This window comes from Balaenoptera musculus, chromosome 17, assembly GCF_009873245.2.
Source record: "Balaenoptera musculus isolate JJ_BM4_2016_0621 chromosome 17, mBalMus1.pri.v3, whole genome shotgun sequence".
NCBI classification, from domain to species: domain Eukaryota; kingdom Metazoa; phylum Chordata; class Mammalia; order Artiodactyla; family Balaenopteridae; genus Balaenoptera; species Balaenoptera musculus.
Genome location: NC_045801.1, coordinates 41,671,085 through 41,691,452, shown reverse-complemented (window position 1 = coordinate 41,691,452; position 20,368 = coordinate 41,671,085). Strand labels below are relative to the sequence as shown.

The 20,368-nt window shown below is 36.7% G+C and overlaps 1 protein-coding gene across 1 annotated transcript in view; it reads left to right on the top strand.

The window, feature by feature from the left end:
* INTS8 (integrator complex subunit 8) overlaps window positions 1-20,368 on the top strand; it is a 46,968-nt gene that overhangs the window by 23,944 nt on the left and 2,656 nt on the right. Inside the window, exons 14-26 of the mRNA XM_036830337.1 lie at window positions 820-930; window positions 2,426-2,627; window positions 6,058-6,179; window positions 10,341-10,525; window positions 10,968-11,001; window positions 12,025-12,081; window positions 12,169-12,230; window positions 14,644-14,762; window positions 16,146-16,249; window positions 17,261-17,311; window positions 18,959-19,032; window positions 19,113-19,177; window positions 19,342-19,385. Coding sequence (XP_036686232.1) covers window positions 820-930; window positions 2,426-2,627; window positions 6,058-6,179; window positions 10,341-10,525; window positions 10,968-11,001; window positions 12,025-12,081; window positions 12,169-12,230; window positions 14,644-14,762; window positions 16,146-16,249; window positions 17,261-17,311; window positions 18,959-19,032; window positions 19,113-19,177; window positions 19,342-19,385 — 1,230 coding nt within the window. The remainder of the gene's footprint in view (window positions 1-819; window positions 931-2,425; window positions 2,628-6,057; window positions 6,180-10,340; window positions 10,526-10,967; window positions 11,002-12,024; window positions 12,082-12,168; window positions 12,231-14,643; window positions 14,763-16,145; window positions 16,250-17,260; window positions 17,312-18,958; window positions 19,033-19,112; window positions 19,178-19,341; window positions 19,386-20,368) is intronic.

Sequence of the window (20,368 nt, the reverse complement as noted above, 5' to 3'; positions counted from 1 at the left end):
AACATTTTTGGCTTTAGATATTCTTTTTAAAAATGCCAAGCTAATGTTTCTGAAGTTGTCTATTTAAGTTTTCCTGTGTGGAAAGTGCAAATGAAAATAGCTTTTTAAACATTTCAGTGGAATGTAGCTTGAGATACAAGGGAAACAGTCCACAGATACAGGTGAAATTAAAGTACTATGGTAGAGCTTCTAATTTAACTGCATACTCCTCCTCTGCTGAATATGTAATAAAAAGCAGCAAGAAATTGCTGTATATTTTGTGGGGTTTGAACGTAAAAGTGCAGTGAAATGAAAAATTGGTCTGAACCTTAGTTGGGCTTCTTAGCATTGACATTGTTATTTGTGTTCATTTAAATAGAGAGCAAGTATATAGCATAATAGTTAAGAGCAGGAGTTCTGGTACTAACTGCCTGAGTTTGAATGCCAGCTCTCTACTTAACTAGCTGTATAGTCTTTGGCAAGTTATTTGACTTCTGTGTGTCTCCATTTTCTCATCTGTGAAATGGAGATAATAGTACCTACTTAATACTGTTGTGAGGATCATATGAGTTAATACGTATTAAACTCCTAGAATTTTTTTTTCCTTCTTTATTTCTATAGGCTATCCTTCAGAAAGTTCCAATCCATTTAATTATTTATTACTAGCTTATTATAGTGATTATGTTCATTTTGATTAGCATTTCAATACAGCTGTCATTTTCCTTTCTCTTTCAAAAATGACTTTTGAATGATTTTTTAAGTGGGGTTGACTATTACTGAAAGATTCTTATCTAGATTTGGCTTTATGTGTGTGTATTTGTGGATTTTTATTTCTTCTAGTGGGAAATACCTTCTGTCTATAGTGGTGTTATCCTGGGAATCAAAGACAATTTAACAAGAGATTTGGTTTACATTCTAATGGCCAAAGGTTTACACTGCAGTACTGTTAAGGTGAGTAAAAGCATACATTGACGTCTGGTTAAGAATATGCTTTGTAAATTTAGCATGAAGCCAGGAATCAGAATCAGTTGTGTTTTCCTGATCTTAAAATCATAGTTGTAGGCCTAGGAGGATATTTGAAAAGACGTTTTGGTTTATTCTTTTTCCTTTTACCCTCATAACTATACGAAAATGGTCTTGGACATATGGCTACTACTCTATTTCTTTTAAAAAGTTAGAGAACTTGAATAGTTCTTATTTGTATTCAGGGTTCAGTTAGTAAAGATTGTATTCCAAGCTAAAGAAAAAACCAAAAATCATTAAAATTACTTTTGTAGATTTTACATAAGGATCTATTTGCGAAGTAGTCTGGGATGGAAATACAGATTTGGAAATCATCAAAGATCACCCTGGGAGAATATTCAGAACCTAGGGGATCCAGCACAGGGTCCAAAAAGAGTGGCGTGAGAAAGAGTCTGGTATGAAGACCAGACTTGTGGGGTCATAGTAGCTAAGGGGATAGAGGATGTCAAGAAAAGGGAATGGACAGTACTGGGTTGCAGCCCCTAAGTCCAGTAAGGTAACTGAAAGGTATTGAGTAGATTGTGCCATTAGAAGATCTTTGTTTAGTAAGAGCTATTTCTTCTTCACGATGTGGGGGATAGAAGCCATGTTGTACGAGTGAAGGAATCATGTGGAGAGAGTAAGCGAAGGCTACTCTTTGGAAAAATTAGAAAGAGATGTGTAGGAAAGGGCTTGGATCATAGCTGATTTGATTTATTTATTAGTCAATTATATAGGCTAATAGGGTTGTGTGCAAAATTTTAGAATGTGGAACCTTGTTGAAGGGGGTAAGGTCTAATTCTGACTATCTTAGGTGGAGAAGGGTGTTTAATCATGGAATTTTATACCTGTATGATATATGTATATAATATTTATATAAAACTTTTAGTTTTGTTATTTAAAAAATTTTTTTTGGCCATGCTGCGTGGCATGGGGGATCTTAGTTCCCAGACCAGGGATCGAACCTGTGCCCCCTGCAGTGGAAGCGTGGGGTCTTAACCCCTGGACTGCCAAGGAAGTCCCCTAGTTTTGTTATTTTATAATTTATGTAAAACTTGTTTAGTAATATAGCATGTATATTATATTGATTGTTTATTGGATGTTTTTTAAAAATTACAGGTAATTCCCTGGCGGTTCAGTGGTCAGGACTCTATGCTTCCACTGCGGGGGGCACGGGTTCAATCGCTGGTCGAGGAACTAAGATCCTGCATGCCGTGTGGTGCAGCCAAAAAAAAAAAAAAAAAATTTACAAAAGAATTAAGTATTTATTGGAATAAATCAACAATGCAGAGATGATAAAAAGATGATAGTCTAGCCTCATCTCCCAAGATAACCAGTGTTAACCATTTAAATTAATTCTTCTCCTCTTTGTTCTGTACTTATAAAGACGTATTTTTTGACTCCAGAGGAAAGGTGATCCAGGCTATTCTGTTTCTTTTTATAGGACTTTTCCCATGCTAAACAGCTATTTGCTGCTTGTTTGGAGTTGGTGACAGAATTCTCACCAAAACTTCGTCAGGTCATGTTGAATGAGATGCTGCTTTTGGATATTCATACACATGAAGCTGGAACAGGGCAATCTGGAGAGAGACCGCCTTCTGATCTTATTAGTAGGGTGCGAGGATATCTGGAAATGAGGCTTCCTGGTAAGACTTTTTTCACAAAGCCAAATTTCAGAAATTTAGTACTCAAGTAACTGTGGGGAATATTCTAAAAGAATATTTACTGGACTTTTTACCATCTATGAAAAAATTATTTGTCTTTTAAAACAGAATTCAGATGTGGAGTTCACTTGAAAACATTGGGGAAAATGTAGGAAATTATTAATTTCCTAGGATTGCCATAAATAAGTACCAGAAATTAATTAATTAATTAATTTATTTAAAATTTATTTATTTACTTTTGGCTGCTTTGGGTCTTTATTGCTGCAGAAATGAATTTTTTCATGGTTTTGGAAATGAGATTTCTGAAATCAAGGGGTCTGCAGGGCTACACTCCCTTTAAAGGCTCTAGAGAAGGATCCTTCCTTGCTTCTCCCTAGCCTCTGGTGGCTCCCAGCAGCCTTTGGTGTTCCTGGGCTTGTAGCTGCATCACTCCAGTCTTTCCCTGTTTCACGTGGCCTTCTCCTGTGTGTGCGTGTGTCCGTGTCCTCTCCTCTTGTAAGGGCAGCAGTCATTGGATTTAGGGTCTACCCTAATTCAGTATGACCTCATTTTAACTAACCACATCTGCGAAAACCCTGTTTCCAAGTAAGATCACCTTCTGAGGTTTCGGGTGTACATGAATTTTGAGGGGACAGCATTCAACACACTACAAAAACTATATTGCAATTTTAAGATATTCTGTTAAAAGATTCAAAATGTCCTTGAAGCTGCATGTTGAAGGTTTATTTCCTCATAGCTGCCATAGACAGCCCTCAGCATGATTGTCTGTGGGTCAGGAAGTCACTTGTGGTCACTTTAGGAACAGATTTTGACTGTCCAGTTCTAAATGTAAAGATCTTATTATGAAAAGGAGCTTATCATAAGAATTTTTTTTTATCATAAGAATTATCATCTGTTACATATAATCTTGCTTAGTTAAAGCAGTTTCTTTTACATGTTTTAATAATATTTAGAGCATTTCAATCATACTGTACACATTTAATACTGTAAATAGTAAAATTGAAGTGTAAAGCAAGGTCCTGATAATGTGCCCAAACAAATGGCTGCTGGCCCTCTGGGGTCTTTTGAATTAATTTGTTGTAACATTGTGATTTCTTGAAGAAATTACAACTTTTTAGCACTCTGTAGATAGAATACCTTTGAGTTTTAATGCATCAGTGCCCTTCAGTATCACAATAAAAATTGATCTAATTAATATATACGAACTGTCAACAGAGTGTTTTCTAAAACTTTTTTTTCCTTTTTCTTTTCGGGCCGTGCTGCGCGGCTTGTGGGATCTTTGTTCCCCTACCAGGGATTGAACCTGGGCCCTCGGCAGTAAAAGCACAGGGTCCTAACCATTGGACTGCCAGGGAATTCCCCAGAGTGTTTTCTTTTTAAAGGTTGGAGATTGGTTCTCTAAAATGAAAAGCAAAAAGAATTTTAAAAACCCTAACATTTATTGAGTGCTAACTACGTGTCAGACACTCTTCTGAGAGCTTAGGTGCATAACTGATTTAGTCCTCGCAGCAGCTTCATGAAGTAGCTTCTTATTTAATTATCCCCGTTTTGTAAATCAAGAAACTAAGGTTAAAGAATTTGGCCAAAGTCATGAAGTAAGAGACGGAACTGTGTTTTGAACTCATCAGGCCAACTTAAGCCTGTGGTTTTACTCTTTGAAATGGTTGGAAATGCCTTCAAATTATTATAGTCTCTTTGTACTACCTTTTTGGCCTTTGAGTAGTTTGGAGTTCACTTCACTTTTCCTCCCTCCCTCCCTCCCTCCCTCCATTCTTCCTTCTCTCCCCTAACTTACTGAATGTTTATCTATTTGTCCCGTAGTTTGTGTTATAAGCAGTGTTTGAAATGAGAAGGAAAGGATGTACTGTTAGGAAGAACAAGAAAACGTTTGAACCCCACTCTCTAGATGCTGATTCTTCTTTAAGAACCATTGTGGACCCACTAATGAGAGATGCCCAGTGAATAAAGGACGCCTTGGAGCCAAATGCTGTCTGGCCTTCCTCTGGCAAAGTGTATGGTGCACAATGCACAGTGACATGTTGTACACTGGGATATTAAATTTACTTCTGTCTTCACTCCTTCTTTAAGAAGATGATGCAAATAATGTATTTTTACTTAACTTTGGTGTGTTCCTGTGCCTCTTTTTTGTCATCTCCAGTTGCTTTTTGGGATAAAGTGAGATATAAACAAATAGCCACAGGCAAAGACTTTTTAGAAAGACTGAAAAATATTGGTACTCAAGAAGTTTAATAGCTCTCCCCATTTTAAGTTTTAACATTGTTATTTAGTATTCATTGGGTTTCTTTTCCTTTTTCTTGAAATACATTAAAACCTGAGTATTATATACTTTGAGCTACAAAAATTCACAATGTATTTAATATTAAGGTATATTTAATAATTATTTATTTCAAAGGAAATAATGGTCAAACAATTCTGAGTGAATTTTTTCCCCCATATCTTTTTATTTAAAATTGTTACAGGTATAGTAAGTAATTTTTGAATGAGTGAATGATTGGTCTCTTATGAATATTTATCATGTTTTAATCAGGAAAAATTATTAAAAACTGAAAAACATATTAACATGAATTTATTACAGCTTTAAACGTGGTTTACCTATTTCTGTGCTCTAAATAGCTAGAAGTTTATACCATACCATTATATATTTGTTTTGTTTGTGTGGTTCTTCTCTGCTCATTTATTTATTTATTTTTGGCTGCGTTGGGTCTTAGTTGCAGCCCGTAGGCTTCTCTCTAGTTGTGGCGTGTGAGCTCCAGAGCTCGTGGGCACTGTAGTTGCAGCACACGGGCTCTCTAGTTGTGGCCTGCGTGCTCAGTAGTAGTTGCGGCATGTGGGCTTAGCTGCCCCCGTGGCATGTGAGACCTTAGTTCCCTGACTAGGGATCGAACCCGCGCCCCCTGCATTGGAAGGCGGATTCTTAACCACTGGACCACCAGGGAAGTCCCTCTCTGCTCATTTAAATTATAAATTTGTAGAGGCTGGGTACCAACTCCTAGACTTCCACAGTAGAGTATTAGGCATCTTAAGGTGTTCTTAGTAGAGAATTTTGTTGATTAATAGTGGGGACTGTGGCAACCTGTTATTGGGAAACCTTAAAACTTTCAAGAGAAAAGTATAAAATATTAGTGTTTTTCTATTTTTTCATCTGTAACTATTGTTTTTAATTTGTTCAGCTGGAATCTGAGCAACTATTTGCTTTGTTATTTATTGATTGATTGATTGCCACACCGCACTGCACGGCTTGCAGGATCTGAGTTCCCTTACCAGGGATCAAACCTGCACCCTCTGCAGTGATAGCACAACGTCGTAACCATTGGGCTGCCAGGGAAGCCCCATGCTTTGTTCTTTTAGTGTTATGACGGTAACTCCAACTAATTTCTTCTTTGCTGTTTAGATATTCCTCTTCGTCAGGTTATTGCCGAGGAGTGTGTTGCTTTTATGTTAAACTGGAGGGAAAATGAATACCTTACCCTGCAGGTTCCTGCATTTCTGCTTCAGAGTAATCCATATGTAAAGGTAATTCATGTTTAATCTAAATAAAAGGGTTATTAGGCTGGGATTATTGGACCAGTTTCTCTAGATCTGTACTACTTAGGGAGCTTGTCCAGTTTCTAAGATTCAGTCTAAGTTTGGACAGATGCTTGTTGGTTTGTAGGTAAAAGTATAGTTTTTGATAATTCAGGCACTTGAGTTTGCCCTCTCTAATATTTTTTTCTTCTACCCTATAGTTATAAGAATGCAAGCAAAAATTATTTCGTTAATAGACAACATTTTGGTATAATCCTAAACTAGTGAGAAGTTAGTCAGCTTTTCTTGCTTTGATTGATGTAGTCAAACCCTGGTTTCAGCTCTGGAATACCCAGGTCTAGCTGGGTTGGACTGGGGGGGCCGTTAGGGGTGAGCTGCACCCATTTTTCCATTTGAGCACCTTACCCTTCTTCAAAGCCTATTAAACTCTCCAAGTTGATACCTGATTCTTATTAGGCTACATGTTTGTTATTAGTGATTATTTCCATATGAAACAGTTCATTCAGTGAATTGATGGTATGTTGTTTGTTTATTCTCCTTTCTTAATTACACCTATCCTGCACGACTGAAAATGCTTCTGGGTGGAGAAAACATCAAAAATAAAGAGAGACAGGAGGTCTTCCCTAAGATTCTTTCTTTCATGTGTTAATATTATGTTTACCCTGAATAAGCAGTGAACTTTTCTCCCTTTTTGGTCTTGTAGTTAAAAAAAAAAAAAAAATTCATGGTTTACCACTTTTTTGTATATGTTTGGTCCTTCAGATTTCCTTACTCTTTTCTTAATGCTTGTGTTACCTTTTGTTCTTACCTGCCATCATCTCATCTTCAGTACACAGTCCCTTAAATGGATGGTTATCTGGAAACCTTGCAACACTGTACCAGTTTTTACGTTTGCCTTTGGTTATTTGTTTCTTCCTCCTTATTTCAGGTATGGCCTTTAAAAAACTGAGCTCATTTCACTTCAACCCTTTGAAGACTTACTGATTTCTTTTGTTTTTTTCCTCCTTTTTGTTTTCTTTATGGTCGTTCATAAAAATTTGTCATACTTGAGTCATCCTTCTCTTTGGAATTTCAGACATTGGATTATATCTGTTTTTTTAGTGAACTTTCTGAGATAGGAGTTCCTAATATCTAGGGTATTTGTCTGATTATGCCCAGCGGTCTCTTGTCTTTAGTAAACTCTCAGATGAGACGACCGTTTCGTTTCAAGATTATCGTTTCCGCTTAGAACGGTAGCTCGTTGCTTGGTATTATGACAGTGCAGTAGCTTTTCTCTTTGCTTCTCTTAGCTGTGAATTCTGTGGAGCTGTGCACCAGGAAGCCTGGCCGCATGTTTGAGGGCCTGCAGTGTGGAAGGGCACGGGGTATTGTGTTGTAGGTTGCCTAACCTTGGGCTAGGTTAGCTCACTGCTTCCTGCACTTCCCCTTGATCTGGCCGCAGAGGAGGAAGGGTATGAGGTGACCTTGCTGCAGGGGCCACTGAGGCATCTCATCGTCTCATCTGGATTAGGGTTTTGTGTGTCTCCTTCCCTAATGGGCCCCTTGTTCCCTTGTTAATGTAGAGGAGAAAGTAATCAGATTGAGAAGTCTAGAGTAAGGGATTAGGTATTAAAAATTATACAATTTAGAGCAGCTTTCAAACTTTGAATTTGGTGTGGAATATATATACAGATGCTTAGGGAAGAGTCTGGAAGGATATTAACAGTCATTATCCCTGGGTAGTGAAATATTAAGTGATCTTTAATCAATTTTATTTTCCATTCTCTTAGGAATGGAAAAAGGAAAGGAAAAAGTCTTAAGCATGTGACTGAATATGACCTTTTGAAATAATAAAAACAGTCCAGCCTCTCCCTTGGATCAGTATGGGAGGTAGTGTAGTATATTGGAAAATGTACAGCATTTATGGGCACGTGGATTATGAGAAACTAGCTAGTGGGAGGAGGAGGAGAGGTTGGTGCTAACAGTCATAATGGTATAAGACAAAGACCATGGCTTTTGCCATGGCCTGCAAGGCCTTTTAAGGTGTGGGAGCTTCTCCTTCTCCCTCCCTGTCATGCCAGCTCTGTCTGTGGTGCCGGAGTGCTCACGGCCCTTGTACACACAGTGCTTTCTCAGGCTTCCGCACTTCTGCACTTCTGTGTGCTGTTTGTTCATTTAGCCGAGATGCTCTTCCCACTTTTGCCTGTTTGTGTAGTTTCTCTGAAGCTTTCCATAATTCTTTTCTTCGCAAACTTGCTGTTCTTGTTACTTCTGTACTGTTGTACTGTGGACATATTTCTTTTGTTGTACTTATACTGTATAGTAAATTATTTGTTCACCTGTGTGTCTTCCCCGTAAAGCAGTGAGCTTCTTGAGGACAGTTAATTTTCATATTTTCAGTGCTTTGCTTGATACCCAGCACATAGGAGATGCTCAAGAATGTTTGTGGAATTCAACTGACTTGGGGCCTAATACCTCTGAAAATTCTTACTTTTAAGTGAATTTACTTGCTTAATGTAGTAACCTTCAGCCAAGCACGTGATCTCTGACAACAGAAAATGAAATTGAGAACTGCAGTAAATAACTTGTGTATGTTGTGATCCTAGTTGTTAGAGAAGAGTATGTGCAGTAGGCACGCAGGATGAAATGTCCTCCTAGATCAGGGACCCTTGATTTCCATTCACATAGCCTAGCTAGGGTTTTTTTTTTTTTTGGAGTCAGAGAACATAATTTCCTCCTTTTTAAAAAAATTTATTTATTTATTTATTTAATTTTTGGGGCTGTGTTGGGTCTTCGTTTCTATGCTAGGGCTTTCTCTAGTTGTGGCGAGCGGGGGCCACTCTTCATCGCGGTGCGCTGGCTTCTCACCGCCGCGGCCTCTCCTGCTGCGGGGCACAGGCTCCAGACGCGCAGGCTCAGTAGTTGTGGCTCACGGGCCCAGCCGCTCCGCGGCATGTGGGATCCTCCCAGACCAGGGCTCGAACCCGTGTCCCCTGCATTGGCAGGCAGATTCTCAACCACTGCGCCACCAGGGAAGCCCCCTAGCTAGGGTTTTTAACACCATTTTCAGTAGCTTTAGGAAGCACCAGAATTCTTGTAAATTAAGTCAAGTGTTCAGGTATTTATTGAACTGTACTTTCAACTTTTCTATGTTTGAAATTTGGGGGAAAAGCACTGTTTTCACCTTTGTCATAATCCTGCCTCTTTCTTTAAGCAGTGGGACCCCATTATGAACCTTTTCTAGGTCCAGTCAGGGAACTGGGGATTCCTGATGGACGTGAATCATCGTTGGCTACTTTACCCTCTAAAGAGAAATGATGTATAAGAATTACTATAAACAAAGGATAGAGGGGCCCTCTCTTGCTTAAATTATAGAGGGAAAGACGTGCTGGATTTGGCATATAAGCCTATTTCTTTCTCTACATTTTGGGCCTGTCTTTTCTCTGCCTTTTGCTTTCAGCCCTTCCATTCTTTATTTCTGGGTCCTTCCTACACCTTTGGTCCTGAAGGCTGCCTTTATTCAGATCAGTCACTTTCAGTAATCTGTCCTTCCTTAATTCTACCTCCTCACATCAGCAGTAGCTCCATCCCCAGTTGCTATCATTTTTCTTAGAGAAAAGTTGCTCTAGATCTTGTTCCTTTATTCTGCCAACTTCAATGTCCATATTTTTTCCTCGTTTTTTTCATTAAAATTTAAAAAAAAATTGTGTGTGTGAGTGAAATTTAACCCCTATTTTAGTCTCATCTCTGGACTTTTACAGTTAACATTGTAGTGTATATGTTCCATTACGGGCTTTTTTTTTTTTTTTTTTTAAGGTGGGATCATACTATGTGTATCTAGCAGTTTTGTTTTTTCCCACTTAATAGGTCACATACCTCTTTGCATTGTCTCAGTTTTATTCTCATTAGACTGTAATTGTTTAGAAACAAGGAAGTTTATAATGTGGCGGAACCAGAGGATCCCCTTCCCAGATTGGATTCAGATCTGTCAGTAGACAGTGAGCTCTCAATTCCTCAGTGGTTGAATAGAAGGCACAGCATAAGATACCTGTGCTTCGTATGTGTAGGCAGTTATTTATCTTTCTTCAGATGTTCCTCAGTAATAGAAATAGCATGTATGACATTACAGATTATCTTTTGTGTATTTTCTGTCTGTTTTTCATGTTATAGCTTGGACAGCTTTTAGCAGCTACATGCAAAGAACTTCCAGGCCCTAAAGAAAGTAGACGGACTGCTAAAGACCTTTGGGAAGTTGTTGTTCAGATCTGTAGTGTGTCCAGTCAACACAAACGAGGAAATGATGGCAGAATTAGTTTAATAAAGCAGAGGGAGTCTACATTAGGTATAATGTATCGGTATGTTTCTATCAGTTTGTTCTTTTAGTTATTTATTTATACTATTTGTACTGTTGTAAGAACATCTACCATTATCCTTGGGTATCATAAAGATGGACAATGTAAGAATTCTGTGGTGCTGATCTCCGATGGACTTGTCTGATATGACCACCTTAGGAAATACCTTGTTTATATGTTACTTTAAGAAACTACTTATTAATCATTTAATATAATGAAACCTGAGTTCAAAATCAACAGTTTTGGTTGGATAGTACTGAAGATGTCTCATGTGATTAAAACAGGAAAGACATTTTATTAGGTTAGTACGACAGTAGAATATTATACTCTTTTATACATGCAGGACTGGAAAGTTAGGAATAAACCTTCACGTATAATTTACTTTCTTGTTTTTATTTTTAATTTCTGATATTAAATGTATATACACAATTTGTGTTTTTTGTAGGAGTGAACTGCTTTCTTTTATCAAAAAATTACGGGTAAGCTTTATAAAAGTTGATCTAATTACTATTGCTGATTTCTGTAGAATATGACAAAAGAATATTGAGTGTTTAAATGCTGATTATTTAAGTAATCTGTTAATGTGCTTTTTATCTTCAGTGATCATTTTTTTGAGGATGGGATAGTCTGAATGGAGAAGTTTGTTTTGCATTTACCTTACCATGTTTTAGTGAATAGAACAGGTGTTTTTTTTTGTTTTGTTTTGTTTTTAACTTTTTTTTAAACATTGCTTTTTTATTTTATTTTATTTTATTTATTTATTTAGTTAGTTAGTTATGGCTGTGTTGGATCTTCGTTTCTGTGCGAGGGCTTTCTCCAGTTGTGGCAAGCGGGGGCCACTCTTCATCGCGGTGCGCGGGCCTCTCACTATCGCGGCCTCTCTTGTTGCGGAGCACAGGCTCCAGACGCGCAGGCTCAGTAGTTGTGGCTCACGGGCCCATTTGCTCCGTGGCATGTGGGATCTTCCTGGACCAGGGCTCGAACCCGTGTCCCTTGCATTGGCAGGCAGATTCTCAACCACTGCACCACCAGGGAAGCCCCAGAACAGGTGTTTTTTAAACTGTAAAGAATTCTTCATAATAGGGCTAGATGGGTGAAGCCTAACTTTAATTTTTCTTGATAGGATTAACGTCATATTTATTTATTGGACATAGATTCCACTCTTTAAATTCCATCCTTTAAATATTATTTTAAGGAATATAAAGTCAACTTTTTCTAGAGGTAGGTGGAAGTACTAGTTGGAAAGAGGTCTATTTACTCAATTTCAAAAGATGTGAGGACAGACACCTAAATTTGGTCATTTTTGTGTAAATTGTGTGTTGTCATTTCTTTCATGAGATTAAAAGTAAAGTTGATCTTTAGTGTGCTGTAAACTAAAGCAGGTGGTAATTTTTAAAACCATAAGAATCTTTTGAAGGAAAATACTTGGTATCCTTGAGGTTGATGGGAGAAATCTTAAAATATATATAATATTTAAGGATACTGTGTTTTCTTTCTCATAGGAACCGTTGGTTTTGACTATTATTTTATCACTCTTTGTGAAACTTCACAACGTTCGGGTAAGTATTTTATAATTTCATCTAAAAAATCTTTGGAAGAAATTTCCTTTTAAATCATGCTTTTTTTTTTTTTTTTTTTAAAATAAGGAGGACATTGTGAATGATATTACAGCTGAACACATTTCTATCTGGCCATCCTCCATCCCCAAGTAAGAAGTATTATAGCTTACATTTTATTAAATTGTTTATATATTTAGAAACCATCCTGACTGATATAGATAACCTTGAATAATTTGATGAAAAGGCTGCAATTTGTTAGGACTCTATAGCCAACTTCATGTTTCTCTATTAACAGTAATAATCTTCCTAAAAATTATGGATAAGGCATAACTAAGTAAGAGCTAAGGTATACTAGCCTTAAGTAGAACCTAGACAGTCTCTCAGTAGTCCTGATTCCTTGTCAGTGGTAGAACTAGAAAATTGAGGCTAATGAAAGAATGACTTTCTATCAGGTTTTTCTAACAGTGATTGTCAGAGGTTCCCAACCCTTTTTAGTTGCCTTAAGAAGTTCTTTAAGTAATTTAAGAAATCTTCTCTCTTAACTTTCATTGCCTGAGAATCACAGTAAGAGGATGGGGGAATTTTGGGCGGGAGGAAGAAAAGGTTCCTTTTCTGGAAAAGAAACCATTTATATTTTTCTCTTCCCACACATAGCAACTTCTCATTCAAGAGAGTTCATTTGTTTCCTCACAAAAGTTACTTTTCCTTTTCTCCCTTCCCCGCCAATCATCTTCTTTGTGCCTGAGGGGCAGATCTAGGCCTTATTTTATTGCTTTTAGTGGCATTTTTGAAGAAGAAAAGATTGTAGTAGGTAGGTAAGCAGGCAGTAGAATGAGAGCAATTTGCTTCTGTCTCAGTCTTAGAGATTGGAAGCCGTTCTCTCTCTGACAGGGATTTGGAGAGTCTAAAGTGGGTGAGTGACCCTTCCCTCTGCTTACTGAGCCTTAGTTCCCACAGAAGCACTATGCTTCCTAAAGCAAATAACTGCAGATTTTTACATAAAATTCGGTATATTAGATAGCAATCCAAGAATCAGGTAGAGGCCATTTTGCCTTTTTAATTCATGGTTGTAATACCTCTTTGGTGTTACTTCTTTGGCCTAAGTTTAGACTGTAAACTAATGATTGATTTTTTTCGGTGTGTGTTTATAAATGGGGCAAAAGAATGGTTTATCATAGAGGTTCTCAGCCAGACTCAGAGATTGAGTCCCAGCCTCTCCACTTCTCAGGTATATGACCTTGGGTTAGTTGCTTTCTGTGCCAGTTTCCTCATCTGTAAAACGGGTATAAGAATAGTACCTACCTTGTGAGGATTAAATAATAAACTTTCTAAGCTAGGTGTTTAGAATAAGGGCTGCCACATAGTAGGCTTAACTATTATTTTCATGATAAAATTATTTTAATGTAAATTAACCCAGAGAAAATAAAATGTGACTAAATGTTTGACCAGAAAAGATATTTCTCTTGAGCAGGAGTCTTTATTGACTCCAAGAATAGTGTGAGGATGGCATGGATTAAGTATTACTATTTTAAAATTGATTGTTTGATATGTAGATAGAATTCTTAGACTTAACATTTTATAATTTCTAGGAAACATAAACCAGTGTAACTCATTTAAATAATTGTAAATAAATTAGTTGTAAATCAACAGTTGGGTATTTACTAATGGCACCACAATACTTTCCCACTGTACTGGGAACAGTGGTGAGTTATGGTAAAATCTAACCCCTCAGGGCAACAGGAGTACTTTGTCCAACCTTGTTAGATGATAGAGCCAGGACTTGAATCTCGGTGTGTTTCTGAAGCCAAAGCCTGTTCTTCCCCGCTGGGTCTCGCTGTAGGGGCTGTCAGCGTGTTTCTTGGGTGCTGGCTTGGCTTTATCCTCACAGTTCTACCTCCTAATTCTGCATCTCAGGACTTTCAGGCTTAACTAGGCTCAGAGCAGCTGGCCCCCTTCCGTACTCTTTTTTGGATTCTTCATTGCTTCCAAATGGGCTGCAGTGATACCCTTGCCACAGCTCGCCCCAACCCGGTGAAACATCTAATCCAGAGGAGTTAGTTAACCCTTACAAGAAGCCACAAGGTGAATTTAAGGCCACGTAGCAGTACTGTTAGTGTTTGAGCCCTTATTTTCTGTAGCTTCCTCTAGATAAACAGAACTTAAAAATCATTTGGAAAATTTTTATGAGTCTGTCTCTTTATAATTTTGTTACCTGTAAATTGTGCATAAAAAGTGGAGACAGGGTTTTATCCTACGACCTTTTTTGTGCATTATATTGTCGAATATTTAAAGATACTTTTTAGAGTGGCCTTCTTTGGCATTTTGGGGAAAAAAAGGAATCAAAAATCAGATTGTTTTCAGCCCCTTATAAAAAGTTAGCTGATCACACTTCCTCAGATTTAGTTGTTTTGATAGTTTTAAAATATTTACTCCTAGTAATATTTAGCATTGTATTTATGATCACCTACATTTTGACTAAGTCTTTTTGTTTTTAATAAATGTGTGTATGGAATTTGAAGTTGACTCTTAAAATAGAGATTATGTTTATTGTCTTTCATATAGCCTCCAGTCCGTGGACTTTGAAGCCGTGGCTATCACAGTGAAAGAGCTAGTTCGGTATGCCCTCAGTATAAACCCAAACAACCATTCCTGGTTAATTATTCAGGCAGACATTTATTTTGGTAAGTGAGATGTATGGTTGCTTTGTGTTTTGTTTTTGTAGCAGTTTTAGAAGTGAAAATAAATATATTACACTTGTTATTACAATACTTTATTAAACTTAAGTCTTGTTTTTGACATTCTCTAACTCTTCTTCCTAGATAAAATTGAAAGTAACTATTATTGTTATATGTATGCATTTTTCTGAGACTTTGATTCAGATGCTTTTGGTTTTATGTTGACTACTTTTTTTCTGTGTTTTTTTTAAATAGTAAATGGTCATCTAAAAAGTTGGTAAAACATTCTTAAGGAAAGAGGTTAAAGTTTAGTTTACAAAATTGCTCTTTAAAGGTTCTAAAATATGTCCATGCACTCTTGATAATTATTTGCGTTCTTGAAAATAGATTCCTAATTTTTCCCCCCGGTTGTATGTGATAGATTTTCCAACTTGATAGGGAATTTCTAATATTTCTATTACTATACAGATCAAATTAAAGTTCTGACTGGTGTCATTTCTGGGTCACTTTTTTAGGAGTTGATTTTTTTAAAGAGAAAGTTCACAATGTAAGAGTAGAGAGAATAGTATAATGAACCCCCATGTATCTCCTGTGTCTGCCACCCAGCTTTTTTTTTTTTTTAAGTGACTTATTGCAAGCAGCCTTAAGTCATTTTTATTTTTTTCATTTTTTTAAATTGAAGTATAGTTGATGTGCAATATTACATAAGTTACAGGTTTACAACATAGTGGTTCACAGTTTTTAAAGGTTATATTCCATTTATAGTCACTACAAAATACTGGCTGTATTCCTTGTGTTGTACAATACATCCTTGTAGCTTATTTATTTTATAGATAATAGTTTGGTGCCACCCAGCTTTAACAGTAATTAACTCATGGCCAGTCTCATTTCATCTGTACCCTCACCTACATCATCCTACTCTCTCCTGGATTATTTTTGAAATAAATACTTGCCAATTTTAATGCTCATTTTTACCCCAGCCCTGCAAAGAATTTATTATCAGGATCTTAATATCTTTATTCAGAATAGATTTTCTGATTCTAAACTGCCTCAGAAAAATAAGGTCTGTTTCTAGTATAGTCATTTGGGAAATAAATACCTCCAAATACTAAATTCTGTACCAGTAAGTTTGACAAGGAATCTGAGCTAAATATTTGACTAATCAGTTTTAGAAGGAAAGACTCTATTATACAACTACTTTAAAGTGGTTGAAAAAATAAAGCCAATTTTTCTCATTGTTGGCCTGGCGAAGTGTTATCCCTAGGTCTGTGGTTTGAATCTGCTTTTGTCAAACATGAAGTAATACCTGACTCTTCACAAAAGAGGTCCTGTTTTTCCAGCTGTGTATTTAATGGCAGGTAATTCTTTATCTCTGTTTTCTACTTCAAGCAACAAATCAGTATTCGGCAGCTCTTCACTATTACCTCCAGGCAGGAGCTGTGTGTTCTGATTTCTTTAATAAGGCTGTGCCCCCAGATGTTTATACAGACCAGGTAGGTTGTTTTTGCGGGCTTGCTTTCTTCTTGTCTGTCTTTAAATGTTCTTCTTCCTGGGCCTCTTTTTGCATGAGCTTATTCATTTCCATGTATGTGGTGGTAACTCCCAAATTGATTGCTCTAGACCAGATTGCTCTCCATATTTCCAGTGCCCACAGCTATTGCTGCTTTGATTTCCCAAAAACACCTCAAACTCAACCTGTCCAAAACTGATTCAGCATCTTTTTTTTTTTTTATAGTATTTATTTATTTATTTTGGCTGCTCCAGGTCTTACTTGTGGCTTGCGGGCTCTTTGCTGCAGCATACAGGCTCTTAGTTGCGGCATGCGAACTCTTTCTTAGTTGGCAGCATGCGTGTGGGATCTAGTTCCCTGACCAGGGATCGAACCCGGGCCCCCTGCATTGGGAGCGTGGAGTCTTACCCACTGGACCACCAGGGAAGTCCCCTGATTCAGCGTCTTACTTTACCAGTCTCTCCTCCTGATGACCTTCCCACACCAAAACAACAACAAAAACAGAAGACCCCACTGAAATAGCAGTCACCTTTGTTTAGCCCTTTGAGTTGACTAAGCATAAATCCTGAGTGTCGTCCTCTTTTCTTTACTAACCCTCCCACCAACATCTACTCAGCCTTCAAGGCATATTGATTCTGCCTCCTACATCTCAAATTTTGTTCATTTTCTCTCAATATGCATTACCCTTTCCTCTGGTTTTGGCCACCAATATAATAATTTAATAAATGGCATTTTTTAATATTTACAATAATGGTTTTTGAAATAAGATTTAAAATTTTTTAATAACTAGATTTTTTTTTAACTTAAAGTTCTATTTTTTGGAGCAGTTTTAGATTTATAGCAAAATTGAGTGAAAAATACAGAGTTTTCATGTACCTGCTGTCCCTGTACATGTACAACCTACTTCACGATTGACATCCCACATCAGAGTGGTACATTTGTTACAATTGACATTAACTAGTTTTTGAAAATAACCAGAATTTTGTTTTTGTAGGTAATAAAACGAATGATAAAGTGCTGTTCTTTGCTGAATTGCCACACACAGGTTAGTTTATAATATTATGATGCTGGTCTGTTTTCATGAATATTAGAGTTTATAATAAATGTAAGGCATTGGACTGGGAAGTAGCTTTTATTTTCCATATCATAATTGCTTAAATTTATGGTATTTAAGAATTTGCATGTTCTTCAAATTTTTTTTAAATAGTTTACAGAATTTTAACTAAAATGAAAGTATGAGTTAGAAGACATTGGTCTTTGAACCTTATAAATGGAAAAAGCATTCTCAAGTATGTTTTCTTATATTTAAAAGTAGATATGTACATTAATCATTAGGGAAATGTAAGCACCCCAATGAGATATCACTTCACACTCACAAGGAGGCTGTAACTGAAAGATAGTAACAAGTATTGGTGAAGATGTGGAGAAATTAGAACCTCATATGTTGCTGGTAGGAATATAAAATGGGGCAACCTCTTTGGAAAACAATTTGGTGCTTGCTCAAGAAGTTAAACATTGAATTACCTACTATATGACCCAGCAGTTACACTTCTGGGTATATAACCAAGAAAAGTGAAAACATACGTCCACAGAAGAATTTGTACATGAAATGTTTATAGCAGCATTATTCATAATAGCCAAAAAGTGGAAACAACCCAAATGTTCATCAGCTGATGAATAGATAAACAAGATTTGGTGTGTGTGTGTGTGTATATGTATGTGTGTGTGTGTGTGTGTGTGTGTGTGTATATATATATATATATATATATATATATACACACACACACATATACACAATGGAATATTATTCAGCCATAAAAAGGAGTGAAGTACTGATATATGCTACAACAGGGACGAATCCTGGAAGTTTTATGTTGAGTAAAAAAAAGCCAGATACAAAAGGCTTTGTATTGTATGATTTCATTCATTTGGAATGTCCAGAATAGGCAAATCTATAGAGTCAGAATGTAGATTAGTGGTTGCCAGAGACTGCGGGGTGGAGAGGTAGGGGAGGAATGGAGACTGACTACTAATGGGTATGGAGTTTTTTGTTTTTTGCGGGGGGTGGGTAATGAAATGTTTTAGACTTAAAAGCGGTGATAATTGTACAATTTTGTGAATATTCTAAAAACCACGGAATTTTATACTCTAAGAGGGTTTACATTATGGTATGTGAATAATAATCAATTTAAAAATCTTTAAATATTTAAAAAAGAGATCAGCATTATGACCTACATACCTGACTGAAATGGATCTGTTTTCTATGTTAAGCAGACTGGCCTACATTTTGCCAAAATGAGCTTCTGTACTTGCCAGCTGTGAAAGGTTTAATTGGACGTTCTATATGTCCTTGAATGTTTGACACTTACGTTTGGCAGTTTTCCATTTCCTTCAGTTTTCTAAACTGGCTTTTTGCCAGCTTCTCATTCAGGTAAAGCTCTAAAAATTTAATGATTTAGGTCACTGGGGAAGAAAATATTGGGCAGACAGACACTTGTGTAAGGATTTTTTACAATTAAAATTGGATGGATTCCATACATATGAGCTGATCCACTCAGCCTGATCTGCAAGGCCTCTTATATTAAATAATGTACTCTTGACATGAGAATCATTAAAAATTACCCCTCCAAAACCAGTAGTCATTGTTGATACTAGTTACATGAAACCATTTTCAATTCTTTTTTTTATGTAGGTGGCAATTTTATGTCAGTTCCTCAGAGAGATTGACTACAAAACAGCCTTTAAATCACTGCAGGAACAAAACAGGTATGAATGGTTTTTGAAATAAAATGCAGTTGAAATTTTTCTGCTTAAGAAAGAGGAAGTAACTGAGTTCTGTTTTTCAGTCATGATGCTATGGACTCCTACTATGACTACATATGGGATGTTACCATTTTGGAATACTTGACTTGTATCCTTCATCAACATATATGTGTGATGTTAGAACAATTCATTTCTGTAAATTAAAGAAGTGTTTAATATTGTATATTTTCTAAATAAAAAACAAAGAACAGTTGAGAATCTATCATGATATTTAATAGTATCAAATTTATTATTCTTAACTGATTCATTTAGATCTTCATCACAAAAGAGGAGAAACAGATAAAAGACAAATTGCGGTAAGTTATTTTATGCCTTGATTCTTCAATGATGTGCTTAATTTCCCTAATACTCAACTATTTCCTGTCTCATAACAGCATCAAAGTCCTTACAGTGGCCTGCAAGGCCGCATGTGACTTGACCTCTAGCTATTCATTCGACTCTCCCTTGCTAACTTCTCCTACACCAATACCCCTACTGTTCTTTGAACATGCCAAGAACATTCACTACCAAATGGCCTGTGAAATTTTCTCTTTCAGGAACATTCTTTTAACTTCCCTCAGGTCTCTTCTCAAATGTCACCTTCTTAAGAAGTAATTGTCCTTTCCTGACCATCTTATAAAATAGCAATGTCTCTCCCCCCTTTCCCTTCAATACTCTTAATTCTCATTTCCCTTTTAAAACTTGTCTCCATAGCACTTATCTACAACTGACATAGTGTATATTTACTTATTTATTGGCTGTTTCCCCATGAGGGTAGGAATTGGTTTTGTCACAGTTGATACCTAGAATGGTGCCTGGCAAATAACAGATGCTCAGTAGTTACTGGATGGATGAATTATTTATTTAAATTTGACTTATAAACCAAAACATTACAAATTCATGGTCATTTTTACTAGCCTAACATTTGCTGTGTCACTATTACCATATATGTTTTCTCTTTGCTCTTTCACTCATTAATAAAAGTATATGCTGTTTATTAAGTGTCCTTTAAAGCTTTGTACTTGGACTAAATTGTATGGCCATTATTTAGAGGAAACAGAATAACAACAGCATCTTTCAAAAAAAAAAAAAGAGAAAGGAAAAAGAATATGGTGCCAGTTCCACTTAATTGGAGACTACTCATTCTCCCATTTCCAACTTATCCAGGGCTGGAAGGCAATGCTGAAAATTTCCCAGTTCCCTGATGGCATTTCTAGACTATCTCTACTTGTATCATTTTTTAAGCCCTTTCTCCTTGGAAGCTTACACCTACCTCACTAGCTCATCTAAACAACTACCT